The following is an 18,699-nucleotide window of genomic DNA, read 5'->3' as shown; positions in this document are numbered from 1 at the left end:
CTTAGTTTTTAGTTTCCCTGGGTTTTTCACACAAATTTATTCAAGCCAAAGTAAGAATACTTTCTGAGGTAACCATTATCACTGAGCCTATAGCAAGCAAAATAATATCATGCAGATTAGTAAGTAAAATTACAGACAAATAATTGCAGGCCTGAAACCTCTGAGGGCTTCATTCCATTACTTAAATATAATATAGAAACTACAAATAATTATATGATCCACCAAATCCCACAATATGAACGCTTTAAAAAACAAACCTGAAATCTAAAATCTTAAAATCCAAAGTCTAAAGCTCTCATGCCCCAAAGTTCTTTCCTGGCCATGCCTACTAGTTTTCATTTGCATGTAATTCTAACAAGTTCAAATCACCTGGGTCTCCAATGTGCATTATGCATAGTTATAGGGCAAACAGGAAAAGAGCTGGAAGTGACCAGTGCAAAGAACATTAGAAGAGATCATCTTTACCAGGCTTACAAGGGAAAGAACAAAAAGGAGCCAAGAACTTGGAAACCATCTTGGAATTAGTACAAGGTCCTGAGAATGTTGTGTCACTGTGATGGTACTTTAAATATTAAGTAATCAAAAAGAGGTTAAATTATATTCAGAAATCTGGGTTCTCATTAAGAAGTTTTTGAAGGAGTAAGCTCTATTTGCTTTGGGATGTTTAGATATCTAAACGGCATACTACTTAAAATTTCCAATACAGGGAATAAGGTTTATTAATTTGTTTACCATACAATATAACATTAATATACTAACAGTAACATAATATACCTTAGGAAAAAGTACTAGCTACTCCATCCCTCAAGTCTTCACTTGGAAAAAAAAGGAAAACTCATCCTACTAAGGATGGATCCAAAAAAAGTCTGCCTCAAAAGGCACTAAGGACTAAACATAAACACCCTGCATGATTACAAATCCATTTACCATTTCTACCCATCTGAGATTTATACATTTACTGAAGTCAAAAAAATGTAATGAGTCTGATTCTAGGCACCATTTTTTAAAACAATTTCACAAACCTGTTAACACAAATATTTATTAATCATAACTTTTTCTTTGGTACAAGCAAAGCAAAAAAGTTAATACCGCAAATGACTCTAAAATAAATTCAAAGTCAAGATGTCTAACCAAGAACACAGGTTTTATTGTCACCTTATCAAAAACTGACTTTATAGCCTTGATAAGATGACGGTGTACTGAATATACACATATCTCAGATATATGTAAAATATATATAGATATATACAGTAGGAGACTGAGCAATGGAGCTCAGGTCTAGACCCATTTGGCTTCAGCATCGTCACACAAAATATTGGATATTCTGGGAAAATAGGAATAGAGAACCACTCTTGAAACTGACGATCATAACTCGTTATAATTCTGCCACCATTTGAGATTACCCAGTATTGTTTAACTAAAAGAATCTCCATGAAGGTTCTATAACTTTTATAGTAGCCACCAACTTTTATAGTAGATGGTTCTAATACAAAGAAAAGTAAACTATTAAGAAATATTTCTGAATTGCATACTCACTTTATCACACTAGACCTTGAAGTGGATATGTTCCTATTATTTTCAACACAAAAATATTTTCTTAACACATTCATTAACTCAAGCAAGAAGAACTTGCTTTTCCTTGGCTAATTAAAAATACACAAACATATAGATAACATGACAATAGACCTTTATTATCCAATAGAATTATGACTAACGATGTCTTCTGGTCTTCAATATTTTACTAAATATGTAAATATACATGCCCTTTGATTTAGAAATTCCACTTTTAGAACTCTATCACAAAAACACACGCACAAAAAAACATGTGGACGAATACTCACTACAATGCTGCTCATAAAGTAAAAATTACAAACAATTCAAAAACATACACTAATATCACTGTTTAAATAAATGACAGTATATCCTACAATAACATATGTTTTTTAAAAGACTATAGCAAGAAAAAACTTGCAGATTTTAAGTATTAATTTAAAAAATCTACCCAGATATACTGTCAGTTAAGCAAGATAAATAGCCAAAAATAACCTAATGTTGGGAACAACCTACATGTCCATCAACTGGTAAATGGATCGACAAAATGAAGTGTAGCCTTAAAATGTAATACAATTCAACAATGAAAAGGAACAACATTGATGCATGCTACTTTATGAAGCTTGTAAATATTTTATTAAGTGAAAAGAAGCCAGACACAAGAAACCACATTTTGTATGATTATATGAAATGTCCAGAATAGTGAAATCCATAGAGAAAGAAAGTAGGTTAGTGGCTACCTAGAACTAAGGGTGGAAAAGAGCATTAACTGTATATGAGCATGAAGGATCTAATTATTGGGAGGATGAAAATATTCTAAAACTGATTTATGGTGATGGTTGCTCCACTTTGTAAAGTTACTAAAAACCAGAAAGTTGTACACTTAAAATGGGTAGATTTTATGATAGAAAAAATATGCTTCAATCAGGTTGTTTTTAAAAAAAGAAAGAAAAAGAGAAGTTGGGCGATTCCCTTTTTCTCTTGGAGTAGTTCTGCTTGGTTTTGTCTTAACAAATTGATTCTTGCTACCTCGGTTTCTGAAGGTGGGTATCTTCCCAGTAAGAGCAATGTATTTTTAATTTTTATTTTGAAATAATTGTAGATTTATAGGAAACTGCTGAAAAATGTACAGGGAGGTATATAAGCAAGATTTTTCTTTTTTCATTGAATGGTTGAATCATATTTACTTAGAAAGGTCAGCCCTCCCTAACAGTTGGATATGGTTGGTTGCTATCTATAGTCATTGGTAACAGATGACTGCAGAATTCATAACGTCCCATTCTTCTATGGAGGCCTGATACCGCTTTTTTTAAAACATTTTATTTTAGATAAAATAAACTAAATTGAATTAAAAAGGAATGTGGAAAACAGAAACCTAGTAGTATTTCATCTTCACTGAAAAAATAATATGTTGCATATATGTATGTATACAAAAGGAATCTAAAGGCATATACAGCAAACTATTAACAGCAAATTATTTCTGGAAGTGGAATAATGAGCATAGATAAGTTTCCAATAAAAAAATTAATAATAAATAAGCCAAGTCTTCAACGTAAAAGTAACTGAGTTAAGAGCTATCATGAAAACCAGTTTTAAAATGCAATTGCCTCCCAAGTATACTATAACTGCTGATATAAAATCTTGCTTCTCAATGGTTGTTTTTTCCCTCTGCTCTTTTTTCACAACAGTTTTATGGAGATGTAATTCACACACCATACAATTCACCCATTTAAAGTGTACACTGTAATAATTGTTAATATATTTACAGAGTAGTGCAATCATCCATCACCATAATCAATATAACATTATTGTCACCCACCAAAAAAACAAAAACAAAAACAAATAAAAAACACCATAATCAAATACAGGCAAACCTCAGAGATACTGCACGATCAGTTCCAGACCACCACAATAAAGTGAGTATGGTAAAAAAGCAAGTTGTAAGCTGTATGCTGATGGAGGGTCTTGCCTCCAATTTATGAAAAACCCAACATCTGTGAAGCGCAATAAAGCAAAAGCGCAAAATGAGGGATACCTATACTTGTAGCTAGATTTTCAAGAGTAGGTATTTATTAATCAGTGATGCGCTTCTTTTCAGCTGGCTTATTCATTAGTTTAATAGACACAAGTAAGTACACATGTTCACAAAGAATTCTGTACAAGAATGTTTATAGCAGCATTGTTCATAACAGCCAAAAGGCGGAAACAACCCAAAAGTCCATCACCTGACAAATCAATAAACAAAATGTGATATACCCATGCACTAGAATATTATTCACAAAAGTCTACATACTATTGGATGATTCCATTCATATTAAAGTCCAGAATACAAAAATAAAGACAAAAAGTAGATTCATGGGTTGCTTGGGGGGGTGGGGGTTAAATGTAGTTGGAAATAAAAGGTAAAAGATTCCTTTTTGAGGTGATGAAAAATGTTTTTAAATTGACTGTGATGATGATTGCAAATATTACCAAAATTGACTGTGAATATTACCAAAAACCACTATATGGTATATACAATATAGCTCAACAACACTGTCCAAAAAGTTCAGCAAATAATATTTTTATCCTTTTTAATCAATAAATTATTGCAGAGAAATTTTCAGTATTAACTGACAAAACCAGCTATTAACACCATTGCTAGCCCAAAGAGGACAATCGCTATGAAGGTTTAAACTAAAATAGGATCTTTTATCTGCTAATCTTAATGTACTTTACAAAGAGGTATCACTTTCACAGAACACCCACTTATGTTATATTTCGATATAAAATAAGTGTTAAAAAATCTTTGTATAATTATTACTAGGATAAAGTAGGACAAGCAGTTGTACTACCATTCTTTGAAGATGAAAGCCCAGAATCATACAGGTCCTTTAACAACTTCTCAGTTCTTACTGTCTCCTCTTACCACTCTAAGATGGACTGCCATTAACAGTCAGATGTATCATCAGTCCAGATTCCTTTTCGAATACATGCAGTAACATGCTACTTTTTAATAGGAAAATGAGGTCTACAATGCATATTGTCTTGCACTTAAATTATCAACTGAACTGAAATTTAGCTGAAAAGATAATTAAGCTATAAATAAGGTCACCAAGTCACTAAACTGCTCATTTTTTTTTCTAGTCTAATGTAATTTACAACTAAGATATCCTTGAAATTTCAAATTTAAAGTTTAATTAAGTCATCAAACCTATTTTGGAAACCCAAAGGCATCTTTTTCTGATTGACTTTATAACACAACTTTACACTTAAAATTTCTTAAACAGACTATAAAATACAATGTAACATATTTCCATTTGAAAAAATGCATATCTATATTAACAAGGTTTTGAAATTCCTATTTTAACCAAAATGGAACTCACCTAGCTTTAAAGAGCCACAAAAGTAATAGTAGAAAAGCACAAAGCTATAAACCCCATAGATTTTCAGTTAGTAGTCTTAAATGTCTTTCAAAGGCAACAGTAAATTAAACACTTCAATTTTTAATGAGTTCAAGAGCTGAAAAATAGAAGAAGATAATGAGTATAGACTGTATGAATTAAAAAACTGATTTTTACCTACTTTCCTTTTCAATTTAAAAATAAAATTTTGGTGGGGGGAAGTCAGGAGGTGTTGTTCTGTGAACAATAACAGTCCTAACCTTCCTCTGAACTCCAGGCCACTTCAAAAATAAATAAATATCACTTCCTACCTTTCCACATTCTCCTTTTACTCTAGCTCTTACCAAAATTTATTAGATAACCTTGGACAAGTCACTGCAAAGTATAACATTAATACATGTCTGATGTAGTCTCATTGTACCTGTCTTCTATGAAGAACACAATAAGATATTCAACTAATTCTGAAGATACTTTTTTTCCTTTGAAGAATGACCTCCCCCCCAGCAAAGAATCTCCTTAACACTTTTGATGGGAATTCAACAAATATGCAATGACTACCCTTCAGTGCCATTTCTGCCTTGAAAATCGCTAGGAAAAAAAGAATAAAAATATGCAAGCAGTTTTTCACACATGATCACTAAAACTATTCTGCAGAACTATTGACAAAATATTGCTAAAGCAAAAAACAGTGATTAAAATATGTGGAATGAAGAGTGCTCAGCAGTGAAAACTACTCAGTGCTGGTACAAATTAACTCAAACGTTTGTTGGTTGACTGAAGGAAATAAATCTTATCACACTGAAAAAACTTTTTCTCACCCCTCAGATACTACTCCCTAATCTTTTTAATTATAACTCACTTCTTTAAATCCTTTAAGTTAAATCCTTAAAGCCACCTAAATAGATATTACATATGGAGTCCACAAAAATAGCAGTTGTGAGATTTTTTCATTTTTATATCTTTCAAATTTTCTGTAATCTGTAAATGAATTTAATTTTCATTACTTTGAAAATGAAAATAAAACTTAACAATGTTAGCTTTCTCAAAAATGCTTCAAGCCATGGTTATAAAAACAAAGAAAGCAGCATCTTAAACTGGCATCTTGTATATATCAATACTTAAATCTCCAGTCTTTGTAATTTGTAAATGGAATAAAACAAAACTAGAAATAACCTAAATGTCCAAAGAGGTCAAAATTTGGCCTCTATATTCCATGGAAACCTATGCAGTCACTGAAAATATTTTCAAGAATACTTAATCACATGAGAAAAACACTTGATGATATTATCACTTGAAAACTCGAAGATACAAAACTACATAGTAGAACCTATTCTAAATTTTGCATTTCTAAGGATCTTAGCAGATAGAGGAAAACGCAATGTGTAATTTTTACTTTCTTCTGTGTTTTACCTATTACATCATAATGGTTATAATTAAAAGGAAAAACCATCTTCAATGGCTGTTGTTTCACCCAACTAAAAACAAGTAACACTTGTTAGCTCCACCAATTAGCTGTATTTATATTGTATCTTTATTTATATTGTATCTTTTCCTTAAAGTCAAGCAAACATGCTTGCCAGTATCTTCCATAACTTTTACTCCTGCAATCCATCAAGAAGTATGTATATGCCTGATGGAACTGATGGAATTGTGTGCCTCATCTTCATCACACAGGTCACTAATCATTTCCCACTTTAATCCTCTCTAACTCTGGTCATTCCAGCAATGCTCTCTAGCATCTTCATCAACTGACATTAACTATACATTTCAGTTGCTGTTGTGCTGTTTTTGTTTCTTCCCACATCTGAGCAATTTATGCTAACCGCTGTGGACCCAATTGTTATTAAAATTCTGCTAACTCTAATATTCTTTAATTTTCCACACTATGTAAATTGAAAGCCAAGCCCTTATACCCTTTCCTTTATAATCTGCATGACACCATATTTCTATATGGATTTCTTAAGATTAATTGTTCTACAATTATGAAATCAGAATGGATAATCTCAAAAGATACCCCGTGACTCAAAAAAACTACTTCTAAAGGTCTTATGCTAGCCAAATATGCAGGATGATACAAACCACACCTGTTCTCCCACGCCTTTGCCTAAATAATTTGTTCTGAAAGGAACAGATCAGACAGCAAATTTTTATCCTTTCCAAATCAATGATCTAAAATCCTTCCCCTGAACTGAATCAGCATCAACTTCTCATTTTCCAACTCCTTCCCTCCACCCCCAACCAAAAAATTCAAGAGCCTCACAATAAAATTTAGTGCCATCTAAAATACTATAATTTTGTAATGTCTACCTGTCAAGTCTACTCGAACCTAGTTGGATGAATCTGTTGTTTGCATTTTCATAGCCTGTTAAAGCTGAAAATAATTTGGGCATGGTTAACTGGCTAACAGTTACACAACAATAGGTTTTAACTTAGTGAATGTTATTTGCTTATATACACATAAGTTATCTCTGGAAGGCTACATGAAAAATTGGTAATTGGTAACAGTAATTGTCTTTGGGGAGATCTTGATGACTGGAGAAAAGGAATAAGATTTTATATTGTGTTTATTCCCTTTTGCACCTTTTGAATACTGAACCATGTAAATTTCACAAATCTGTTAATTAATGTATATATGTATACACACATATATAATTTTGAGTTTAGTATACCATCTGATGGGATCATATACTAAGCAGGTACCCCAAACTACAATACCTGGAAATTTCAATTAATAGAAAGTCTATATTCTGGGTTTCTCTGGTCAGTTCAACTAATTTTCTAAAGACATATATTTTTAAATCGTTATATGAATAAATAACCCCAAATAATGTGTGTGTGTGTTGGTTATAGTCTCTCATCTAAGATACTAAATTTATATTAAATAATCAAGGAAAATTTAACAATGCTTTGCATTCAATGTCCTATTAATGGTCATTTCAGGTTTTTTAAAAACTTCCCAGTTTATCCATGTAATCACAGATCAAATTTTGGATATATAAACAAGTGCTCCAATTTTATTTAAAACTTAAGCATGACAATATCAGTGAAATCAACAAACAAATGAAACGAGATTCTTGTACTGGTTAATCAGTAAAAGAAATAAGGAAAAACTTCAGGGAAAAAATTCCTAAGATAACTGTTTTTCATTCTTGATGTGCTGACTGGAGATAATCTTTGGAAAAAGTCACCTAACTAAAAAGGTCAGTTTATCGCAATGTGATGTATGCTAAAGGATACTCGGTGTCTTTTGAAAAAAGCTTCATTGTTTACACAGATTAGGTTTACTATGTAAAATGAGATTTCTTTTTTTTTTTTAATTTACTTTATTTTTTGGTTTTTCAATTACAGTTGTCCCATTTTTCCCCCCATTGCTCCCCCCACCCAGCCCATCCCTTCTCCCACTAAAATGAGATTTCTAAGGTACCTAATGAAGTATGTCATGCTTACTGATTTTTCCCCTTCAATAATTATCACCTATGAAATCCATTCCTTAAAAAAAAATTTTTAACTCCTGAATTTAACAATCTGAACTTATACAAAACAGAAAGCTATTCTAATAACTACAGCGCAATGTTGACATAGAGAATCTTAACTAGTACTCGACTCTTGGTAGAATGAAGCAGCATACAGGACACCTCCTCACTATAACTATTGGTATTTTTGAAAGTTACATAGTCTTTTGATGGGCTAACAACAGTTTTTACATATTAAAGGCAATAGGTAGTGTCTGCTATTAAGATTTTTGCTGTCTTGTCCTAGCCCAGTAGCCAGCTCAGTTGGTTAGTACATCATCCTGGTACACCAAGGTTATGGAGTCAATCCCGGTCAGGGCACATACAAGAATCAACCAGTGAATGCATAAATATGTGGAACAACATATCTCTCTCTCTCTTCCTCCCCTGCTCTCTTTCAAATCAATAAATAAAAATTTAAAAGAAGATTTTTGTTTTCCAATAGAAAAGAAAAACATTTTCAGCTTGATTATCAATAGCACTATACTTCATGGCAAAAATTGACTTATCAGCAACAAAACACCTGTTGTTTAAGTTCAAATATTGAATACATTTTTTTCTTCAAAATATAGTATTAAGTAAAAGAATCTGTAATGTAGCATATAGTTTTAAATATATATATACTTTAAAGAAAAAGGCAGGATGTGCTTCTTTCAAAAGAGCTTGAAGAGAGTTTGAATGATTCAAACTTTCCTCTAATAAAATGCCACAACAAAAGGTTTGTCTTTTTACATGTAGGCGAAAAAACAATTAATAGGTTGTTTGGTTACAATCCTAAAACTTTAAAGGTTCCCATTATCTCACTCTGACAAGTTTTATTTTGTTCTGACAGTGCCACTTTAAACATTCTGGAAGAAAAGTAAAATTGGTTATTAAGTTATCCATTTTAAGAAATTATTTTATAAGTGATTCTAAGATATGAAAATTTTAAATAGACAACTATCAAATTCTCAGAAGTTTAGTTCCTAGACTTTCCTAGTTCACTTAACCCTCTTTCAGAGCTTTTTAAGCTCTAATTTATTAGAGCTTTCAGCTCCAATTCCAGTCTTGGAAGTTAAAATAAAATGCAGTCTATTTTAACTATTTGTACTCAATAACGAAGTGAACGCGAAGACTGACGCATAAATTAAACTTGGACTTCACTGCAGATTTCAGAGAGCCAAATTTATTCCTCTATTGAGAGGGACAAAAAAAGAGTACATTCACAAAACCTGTACAAAAATGTTTATAGAAGCATTACTCATAATAGCCAAAAATATCAAATAAGGCTATGTTCTCAAAGTTCTGTTAACAGAAAAACAAAAGATAACTTAAAATGTTAGTAAGTTAAACTTCCGAAACACACTCATGCATCAAAAAAGTATGCAAAACATACTACTGACTCTGTAGCTCAGTAGGTTAGTTTTAGCCCGATACACCAAGGTTGTGGGTTCGATCCCCCATCAGAGCACATACAAGAAGCAACCAATGAATGCATAAGTGGAACAACAAAATCGATGTCTCTGTCTCTCTCTCAAATCAATAAATAAAAATTTTTAAACATTTTTTAAAATGCAAAACATTTTAAGAATGTCATTTTAAATGATTTTTAAAAGTTTTATAAGTTGCCATTGTAAAACCTAAAGTGTAAAACATAGGCTAAACCAAAAATTCACGTGGAAGTGCAAGGGACCCAAAATAGCCAAAATAATCTTCAGAAAGAGCAAAGTTGGAGGACTCTCACTCCTGATTCCAAACTTACTACAAAGATACAGTAATCAAAACAATGTGGTACTAGCATAAGGATAGATGATAGAATACAATTAAAAATCCAGAAATAAACCCATACATCTATGGTCAACTGATTTTCAACAAGGATACCAGGACAGTTCAAATGAAGAAAGAAGAGCCTTTTCAACAAATGGTGCTGGGACTAGATATTCACATGCAAAAGAACACTTTACCTCTTCCTCACACCACACACAAAACTTAACTTCAAATGGATCATAGGTCTAAATGTAAGAGCTAAAGCTATAAAACCCACAGAAGAAAACAATAGAAGTAAATCTCTGTGACCCTGGGAAGCATATAAGATGTTGCTCCTCATCATGTGTTGTCAGTTTGGCTGAAATAAACTCATAAAAATCACCCCCCCCAAAAAAAAATATTTGTGACCTTGGCCTAGGAAAGACTTCTTAGATAAATAACAAAAGCATAACAGAAAAATCAGATAAAATGGACTTCAAGAAGACTTCATTAAAATTAAAAACATCTGTGCTTCAAAGTGCCCCATCAAGAAAATGAGAAAGACAACCCACAGAATGAGAGAAAATATTTACAAAGTCCTATATCTGATAGAGACATGTACGCAGTATATAAAAAGACAAACCAATCTAAAAATGGGCAATGAATCTAAACATTTTACCAAAGAAAATACATAATTGGGCAAAAGGCACATGAAAAGATATTCAACATCATCAGCCACCACAGACATACAAATCTAAACCACGATGTGATCCTACTTCCTACTCATCCAATATCATACCCATGTGGCTCAGTGGGCTGGGCATCATCCTGCAAAGCCAAGGGTCGCCGGTTCAATCCTGGTCAGGGCACATGCCTGGGATGCGGGTTCATCCAGGTCTGGGCATGTACAAGAGACAACCGAACGACATTTCTTTTTCACACTGATGTTTCTCTCCCACTCTTTCTCCCTCCCTTCCCCTCTTTCTAAAAATAAATAAAATCTTAAAATAAATAAATAAATAAATAAAAGGTAACAAGTGTCATCCAGCATGTGGAAAAACTGGAACCCTCAGACATTGGCAGTGGAATTGTGAAATGGTTCTGCCTCTCTGGAAAACAGTTTCGCGATTCCTTGAAATGTTAAACAGTGAATTACCATATGACCCAGCAATTCCATTCCCAAAAGAAATGGAAGACATGGGCACACAAAAACTTGTACAAAAATGATCACAGCAGCATTATTCATAATAGGCAAAAAATGGAGAACACTAAATGTCCATTACTGGTGATGGGTAAATGTCATATATATATACACAATGGAATACTTAGTCATAAAATGGAATTAAGCACTAATACATGCATGTTATACCATGGATGAACATTGGAAACATGCTAAGTGAAAGAAGCCAGGCACAAAGGACCACATACATGATCCCATTTATTTGATATGTTCAGAACAGACAAATCTACAGAGGCAGAAATCTACAGAATAGTAGCCTAGGGCTGTGGGCTGCAGTAGGAGGGATATGGGGAGTAACCACTAATGGATACAGAGATTCCTTCTGAGGTGGTAAAATTGTTCTAAAATTGACTGTAGCGATGACTGCACAACTCTATGGACATACCAAAAAATCCTTGAATTGTATACTTAAATGGGTGTTGTGTTTTGTATGGTATATGAATTCTACCTCAATAAAGCTGTTTTAAAAAAGAAAGAAAAGCCTGAGGGCTAGTATTTATGTTGCTGTGTAAAACAAGGAACATACAAAACAACTAACTATGAAATTATATGATTACTAATAAAGTTCATGCCTGAGACACTTTGAATAAAGAATTTAAGGCACAATCCTACTCAATGAAAGACTACTCCTTTGACTATTTCTAAATCTTAAAATGGAATTGTAGTACTTCCAAGTGTCAGGACATAAAATGAGATTCACACAAAACACCTGAGAAAACATGTTACTCTCCTGTACGTGGCTGAACTGTACTTCCCATGACAATAAACAATAACTACGGCAAAAACACCACCGGGAGAGCAAGAAGTCCCTCTCACGAAAAATCTAATGCTAGTAATGAGTTAAGAGGAGGGTGTGGAAAGAATGAGGAAGGGGAAGGAGCACAGGGACGAGGGGAAGTCTCGGTGCACTTAAGCCCCAAGAATCCAGTTACATTAAATTCAACTTTTACACTCTTTGTGAACAGGCCCAGAGGCGCAGACTAACGAGCCGAACTGCGAAGCCAAGAGGAAGTGCTGATCCGGCCCAGCACGGAATTTCGTGTGAAAATGGGGTGGTGGGGGCAAAAGGGCTCAGATGGGCGCCTGCCGCGCGGGAAGGAGGCGAGACCCCTCCACCTGGCTGGGGCCCGCGCTCGTCCGCAGCGCGTAGCAAGGGACGGCCGCGCCGCAGGCCCGTCGTGCGCGTCCTAGCCGCCGAGCACGCCGGGCGCCCGGAGCCTCCGGCGGGGCAGGGTCCAGTCTCCCGCCGCATCCGCGCTTTGTCCCAGCGCTGGCGGCGGGCGGCTCCTCGGCGTCCCCGCCGCGGGTTGAGGGGCTACGCTGACAGCCTCCGACCCCGGTAAGGGCTGCGAGCCTACGAATCGGGGCGGCCGCCGACCCGTCGCCTGCCGGGCTTTATCCAGGCGGGACCCAGCAGGCGGCGGTCCGAGGACGCTCGCCGTGTCCGCGGAACCGCTGCCGTCACGGTTCCAAGCGCAGAAAGTCCTAGACTCCGAAACCTACACAATTTCCAACATCCTTCTCTTACCCAAAAATTCTCGACGAAATGCGCCATGACCATCGTGCCGCCGCCGCGCCGGGTTCTGCGTCCGCGCCCGCCCGCCGCTGTGTAAACACCGGTCCAGCCCCCACGGCGCCCCCGCCTTTCGCCGCCACCGCCTTCTTCCCAGAGATCAGCCCGTACCCTCCAGGGCGCATGCGCCACCTAGCGGCAGCCGCCAAGAGACCAACACTTAGAAAACGCCGCCTGGTGCGCGCATGCGCCCGAGGTCCCATTCCCGGGTTTTAGTCGCCTTTCTCTCTCCCTGAAACGGGCGGGGCTGGATTGAGTGTTTTCTTGGGAATGGTGGAGAACAGGGTCCCCGAGGATTCATCCGGAAGGCCGTTCGCACCCTTTGCGGCACGATGGACACTGGCCCAGGGGCTGAGCTGAGAGAAGGGCTAACTAGCGCAGCTGAGCCCGTAGCTTGGTTGCCAGCTCAGTTCCTCCAAACCTGACTCGCTTCCACCATCTTAGAGGATACGACTGGATCCCAAGTCTGGGCAAACTGGGATAGGGAAAACTTGGCCTCTAGCTACCTGGAGGAGGGGCAGAGAAACCTTTGGTCAACAGGGTGCCTTTCCTTTACCCGGTACTAAGAACCAAAACAAAACTTTCCAAGGCCGGAAAAGGAGGAAACGCCCAGTGTCGCCAGAGAGCCACAGGAGCTGCGCAAGACCCAGGCACCAAGTCTATGACCTCTAGTACGCCCGGAGCAAACTAACCAGGAGAGCTGACAGCAGGAGCATGATCCGAAAGAAACAAATTTCCTAGACCCAGGCAGTTTTTTGTTTTTGTTTTTTTAAGTCTTTCAGGACTTGTTGATGTAAGTCGATGGTTCTTTTAGTAACTTGCACATTTGGAAAAAGAAACAAGTTGGAACATGCCTCAGCATAACAGAAAAACTAAATCCCCTTCCCATGCCTTGCTTTCCAAATACTAAGAAAAGAAAAAGAAGCCCTTGTAGAGAGGTCTCAAGTTCACTGTCACCAGGTTAGCAGCTCTTGAAGCCAAGCCCACAAACAGATTTAGTGTGGCTTTAACTGTACAGACATTTCACACCTCCTCAGATCTTGTGACTTCATAGCAAACACAACACTGTTTCTTCATTGAAATTTATTTTCATCCTCAAAAGTAAAAACCACATGGTGCCTTTCACATGGATGAAACTGGAAAGTGTTGACTTGGGAATAATTGTGTGATGGTATTGGCATATCTTTTTAAGAACATCTTTTAGAAATATATAGGATATAATGAGAAGACATCTAGAATTTTCTTAAAATTTCATTGAGAGAGGGGAGATGAATAGGAGTACAGATCAGACAAGACTGACCATGAGTTGTCCATCGTTGGAGTTAGGTAATGGGAACATGGTGGTTCATTATACTATTTTCTTTTTGTATATGTTTGCTATTTCCTTCCTTTAGAAGGTCTTCATAACATTGTCATAAGCACCTAGTTTTTGGGAAAGTTACACTTAGAAATATGTTACAATTCTCTAAGTCATTATTCTAGCACTAACTTTCATGACGCTTAAAAATTCTGGAAGAAACACAACCGTCTACATCTCCATGCAAATGAGATTGGCATTAAATCCCCAGTATCACTGAGCACTAACACTCTTAGAGCTGGGCAGGAGATGACGCCCTTGTCCTGGACCCCATGCTTTCAAGGACCTTACTAATCGCAAATGCACATATTAATTTATTTTAAAAACATATAGGTGCCTTTGCCACTTCTACTCTAATGTAGAACACTGGCCCACACTCATAAATACCCTCTCCCAAGATCAACACTATTTGGCCCCAGGGAAAAAAGTTCTTATCTCTTGCCCTGTTTCTTTAAAACAAAAAGTGAATTCCAAATGCAGTGAAAATGTTTAGGTAATATAACTGCCCATTTCAGAAATACACTGCTGTGGAGTTCAGGCAGAATTTGAGTATCAAAAGTGCTTAGGTTAAAAAAAAAAAAAGACAAATAGTTAACTTATGGAATCCTTTCAACTTGAGTGCAATAGATTCTTGAAAAGTATTGTTTTGCATAACAAAGTGGTGTCAAGCACAAATTTGCCTTCCTTTGGTGTTCCTATTTGTGCTACTGACACTCACAATTTACCATAGTACATTTTCAGATACGTGCAGGTGATACACAGACCTCCATTGGTACTCTTACCTCTGATCCTATAAATATTATGGGCAAGGCCGCCACAAAGATAAATATCCTGTATTTTGGTTATTTACAAGGTTTATTAGGGCCAAAACCCCATATGCTGTAATTGCCTGGTTTTTAAATTGGGGGGCTTTATAGTAAGTGGTGATTAAGTTTACTAAATTTCAGGAAGGATGGTGTAGTAGTAGAAAAATGTGGGCGGTATTAGCCACCTTCTGTCCTCCTAAGTGAGGTTTCCAGGGATGCACATATGCTCTGGCAAAACCTAGATAAGATTCTAAGTGGGTAGCTCATTCATATGCATCAAAGCATTTGTGCCATACACACTTACCCTTGCTAGTCCGAACAGATTCTATCATTATTAAAAACTGGCATAGATAACAGCAGGGTCCCTTCCACTCACTACCTATAATACTGCCTATAATACCAGGCACTGAATAATCACTTGGTAAATATTCAGTGAAAGAATGGATAAATGATTGAGCCTATTATAGAAATGTCAAGGTACACGAGACTTTGGGTATGCAATAAATCCATTCTTCTTATACTCTTAATTGGTGCTAGAGCCTATAATAGATGTCATTATTTAAGTTCTACTTGATTTAATTTTCTTACATGACTTTAAATATTTTCAAAAAGTTCTTTTGGGCTTGAGTATACTTTATAAAGGATGTCACCTTTTGTAATAAAAAATAAAATAGAATAGAAATAATAATATTCAAAATTGGATCTAGCTGATCTTCTATTGGAAGGGACTCCTAAACAATTTAGATTTCAAATTTTGGGTGCATCCACCATCAGATTCACCTTCCTTTTAGGATCTCTCCCTAATTATACCAGCCATCCCATCAACATGTTGGCTTCCAGAGGATGCCATTGGCCTCTGTAAAACTGTGGCCCAAGCATGCATGTTATAGCCCAAATTGTACCTGGACTGCTGAAACATAACTTGATAAGTGGCAGCAAATAAGAGATGAGAAATTAACACAAAATAACCTAAATCTAAATACTCTAGTTTACAGAACATGGCTTGTCTTCAAGATTTGAGGTCAAGGCACCCAGAGAACTTTCCCCTTTTCATTCCTTAGTGTAATCTTCTATTTGCAATCTTGGGTTTACAGCTCACAGCACATTAATGAACATTCAGTTAACAGAGGTCATTTCCTCATTACTTCATTAAAAATTAGTTCTATTCCAGAACAGTTGGTGATAAAGTAAAACATACTAAAATTTTTTCAAAGTAATTTTGAATTTTTTTCAATATAATTTTGCTAATATACTCCTACTTCTTTCCAAGATGAGCATGGCAGAAGAGAAGCTGCTATAAACCTCTCCTGTGCCCTGCTAATTTCTTCAAGGGGCAGCATCCGTGTCAGACGCAGTAATCCTTCTCTGTACTCAGCTGACACTTGAAATTAACAAGTGGCAAAAGAGCTAAGCTCCACTGAAAGGTGGAAGGGAAATAGGCAGATCTCTGAAGTCTGTTGTTCACTTGTTTTTCCCTACTCAATAGCAGCACATTGAAAGCAAAAGCTCTATGCAAAACAGAAAGAAAAGCGAAAGTTTTGCAGGTGGTATACAGGCAGGCAAGGCCATATAGGAGCAAGGTAATCAAACTGAAGAAAGGAACTAAGTACCACCCACCCTCCACACACTTCTCAGTTCAGAGCAGCTTGCTAGGCCCACCTTTCTTTTCCCCTGAGTGCACCTGGGATTGATGATGTGTTCCCTGATGTGGCATCATTTCTTCCTCCAGAATGGATGTACTTTACCAGTGATTCTCTTTCCTTTCTATCCACGGAAGAAGCATAAGAGAACCTACAAATGTCCAGAGGGCTTACACTGCTATAGATCACAGGGAACCCAAGAGGGGCCTCAAAAATGAGAAAAGAGAAAATCATTAAGGTGATGATAATGTAAAAAGATTTTTTAAAAATTGCCATTATTATTAAGTGGAAAGGCAGAAGATGACATGGAAAATACATTAAAATTATGAATATGTAAAAATATGCATGTAAATAGAGAAAAAAGTGATGATAATGTAAAAAGATAAAAGTAAATTTGCCATTACTATTAAGTGGAAAGGCAGAAGATGACATGGAAAATACATTAAAATTATGAATATGTAAAAATATGCATGTAAATAGAGAAAAAATGTAAAACATGGAAAATGTATATGTGATAGGGTAGTGAGATTATGACAATCATAAACATTTAAAATTTATTTTAATGTAATAACATAGTAAGATTTAAAGAAAAATCACTGTTTTTGTTTTTGTTTGAATATAAATATAACTGAGCCAAATCTTTCTTAAGACTTTCATTGATGCCTCTCTTTCATTTATTCAGGCAATAGGCAATTATTGACCTCTTAATGCAATGAAGAGACTGTCTCTGCTTTTAAGAAATTAAAAATCTACCATAGACCCATAATGAAGAAGACACTAGAGACCATGATTATAAAATAATGTGCCTACAAGAATACCTGGCATATAGTTAGTAACCAATAAACATTTATTAAGTGAAAAAAATGAATGACTCACTGTTTGTTCTGAAGGACAACCTCAAAGAATCAGTTTGTGTTCTTTTCTTTTTTCTTTTCTTTTTTACAGGAAATTATCCTGGATTCACTGGGAGTTTCCTCCATTAGTACAGGGGTTTGTGAATCCATGAGGTATAGTGGAGTCCAGAGCAATTGCTGAAACTCAGTGCTAGTTTTAGGACCAGCTAACTCCCTAGAATGATCAATTAACTGGAAAAAATAACTGCAATCGTATATGTAATTTTAGTTCTGTATGGTAAAAGTACCTTTTATGTATTACCTCACCGAATTTTCACATCAGCCCTACTATTATTACCCCAATTTTTACAGAAGAGAAAATATGCTCCAGGAGATTAAATAAGTTGCCAAGGTCACACAACTAGTAATCAGTAAACTACTGTTAACTTCTGGTAAACATTAACAGTGTTAAACAACTATTAACAAAGGCATGAAGAAAATGTTACAAAAGAAGGTATGTGAGGCCTCCAGCAAGAGAACAGGCAAAAGAAAACGAGGGTCAAGGGTGAAAGTTAGACTCATCCACCCAGAGATCTTATTTATGTTTGTTCGTTTGCTTGTTTAACTCATGGTCTGATGTTCACCAGTTGCTACATTCTTTCCATAAAGAAGTCCTTTCCTTGGTTATTGTCTCTGTAAGCCAGGTGCTATAAATGGATATGAATGTTCACTAATAAGGATCCCATAAAAATTTCAAGCAAATTTATTTATATTACTGTTTAAAAAAATCTTTTCTCTCCTTGTTGTCAGTTCTGAAACAAGCTAGAAATATTATTTTCCAAAAACTCAGATTCTCATCAAAATCTAGGGCTGTCCCACCCTAAACAGGACATCTGGTCATTGTATTAAAAACCACTCCATTGTGGACACACACAGCCAGAGGGAAAGGAATAGGGAGAAGGGGGGGCAGGGGAGGAAGGGGACCTAATACATGGTGTTGGAAGATGGTTTGCCTTCGGGTGGTAAGCACACAGTGCAATATACAGATCACGAATCATAGAAACGTATACTTGAAACCT

At 36.0% G+C, this 18,699-nt stretch overlaps 1 protein-coding gene across 1 annotated transcript in view; it reads right to left on the bottom strand.

The window, feature by feature from the left end:
• The window catches only part of FCHO2 (FCH and mu domain containing endocytic adaptor 2), a 111,175-nt gene extending 98,151 nt beyond the window's left edge, over positions 1 to 13,024 (bottom strand). The window contains exon 1 of the mRNA XM_090276373.1: positions 12,940 to 13,024. Within this exon, the coding sequence (XP_090132499.1) occupies positions 12,940 to 12,972 (33 nt within the window). The 5' untranslated portion in view covers positions 12,973 to 13,024. The remainder of the gene's footprint in view (positions 1 to 12,939) is intronic.
• Between the last annotated feature and the right edge of the window lie 5,675 nt (positions 13,025 to 18,699).

This window comes from Furipterus horrens, unplaced genomic scaffold, assembly GCF_987537825.1.
Source record: "Furipterus horrens unplaced genomic scaffold, mFurHor1.1.pri manual_scaffold_5, whole genome shotgun sequence".
NCBI lineage: Eukaryota > Metazoa > Chordata > Mammalia > Chiroptera > Furipteridae > Furipterus > Furipterus horrens.
This window is presented reverse-complemented; position numbering and strand designations above follow the sequence as displayed.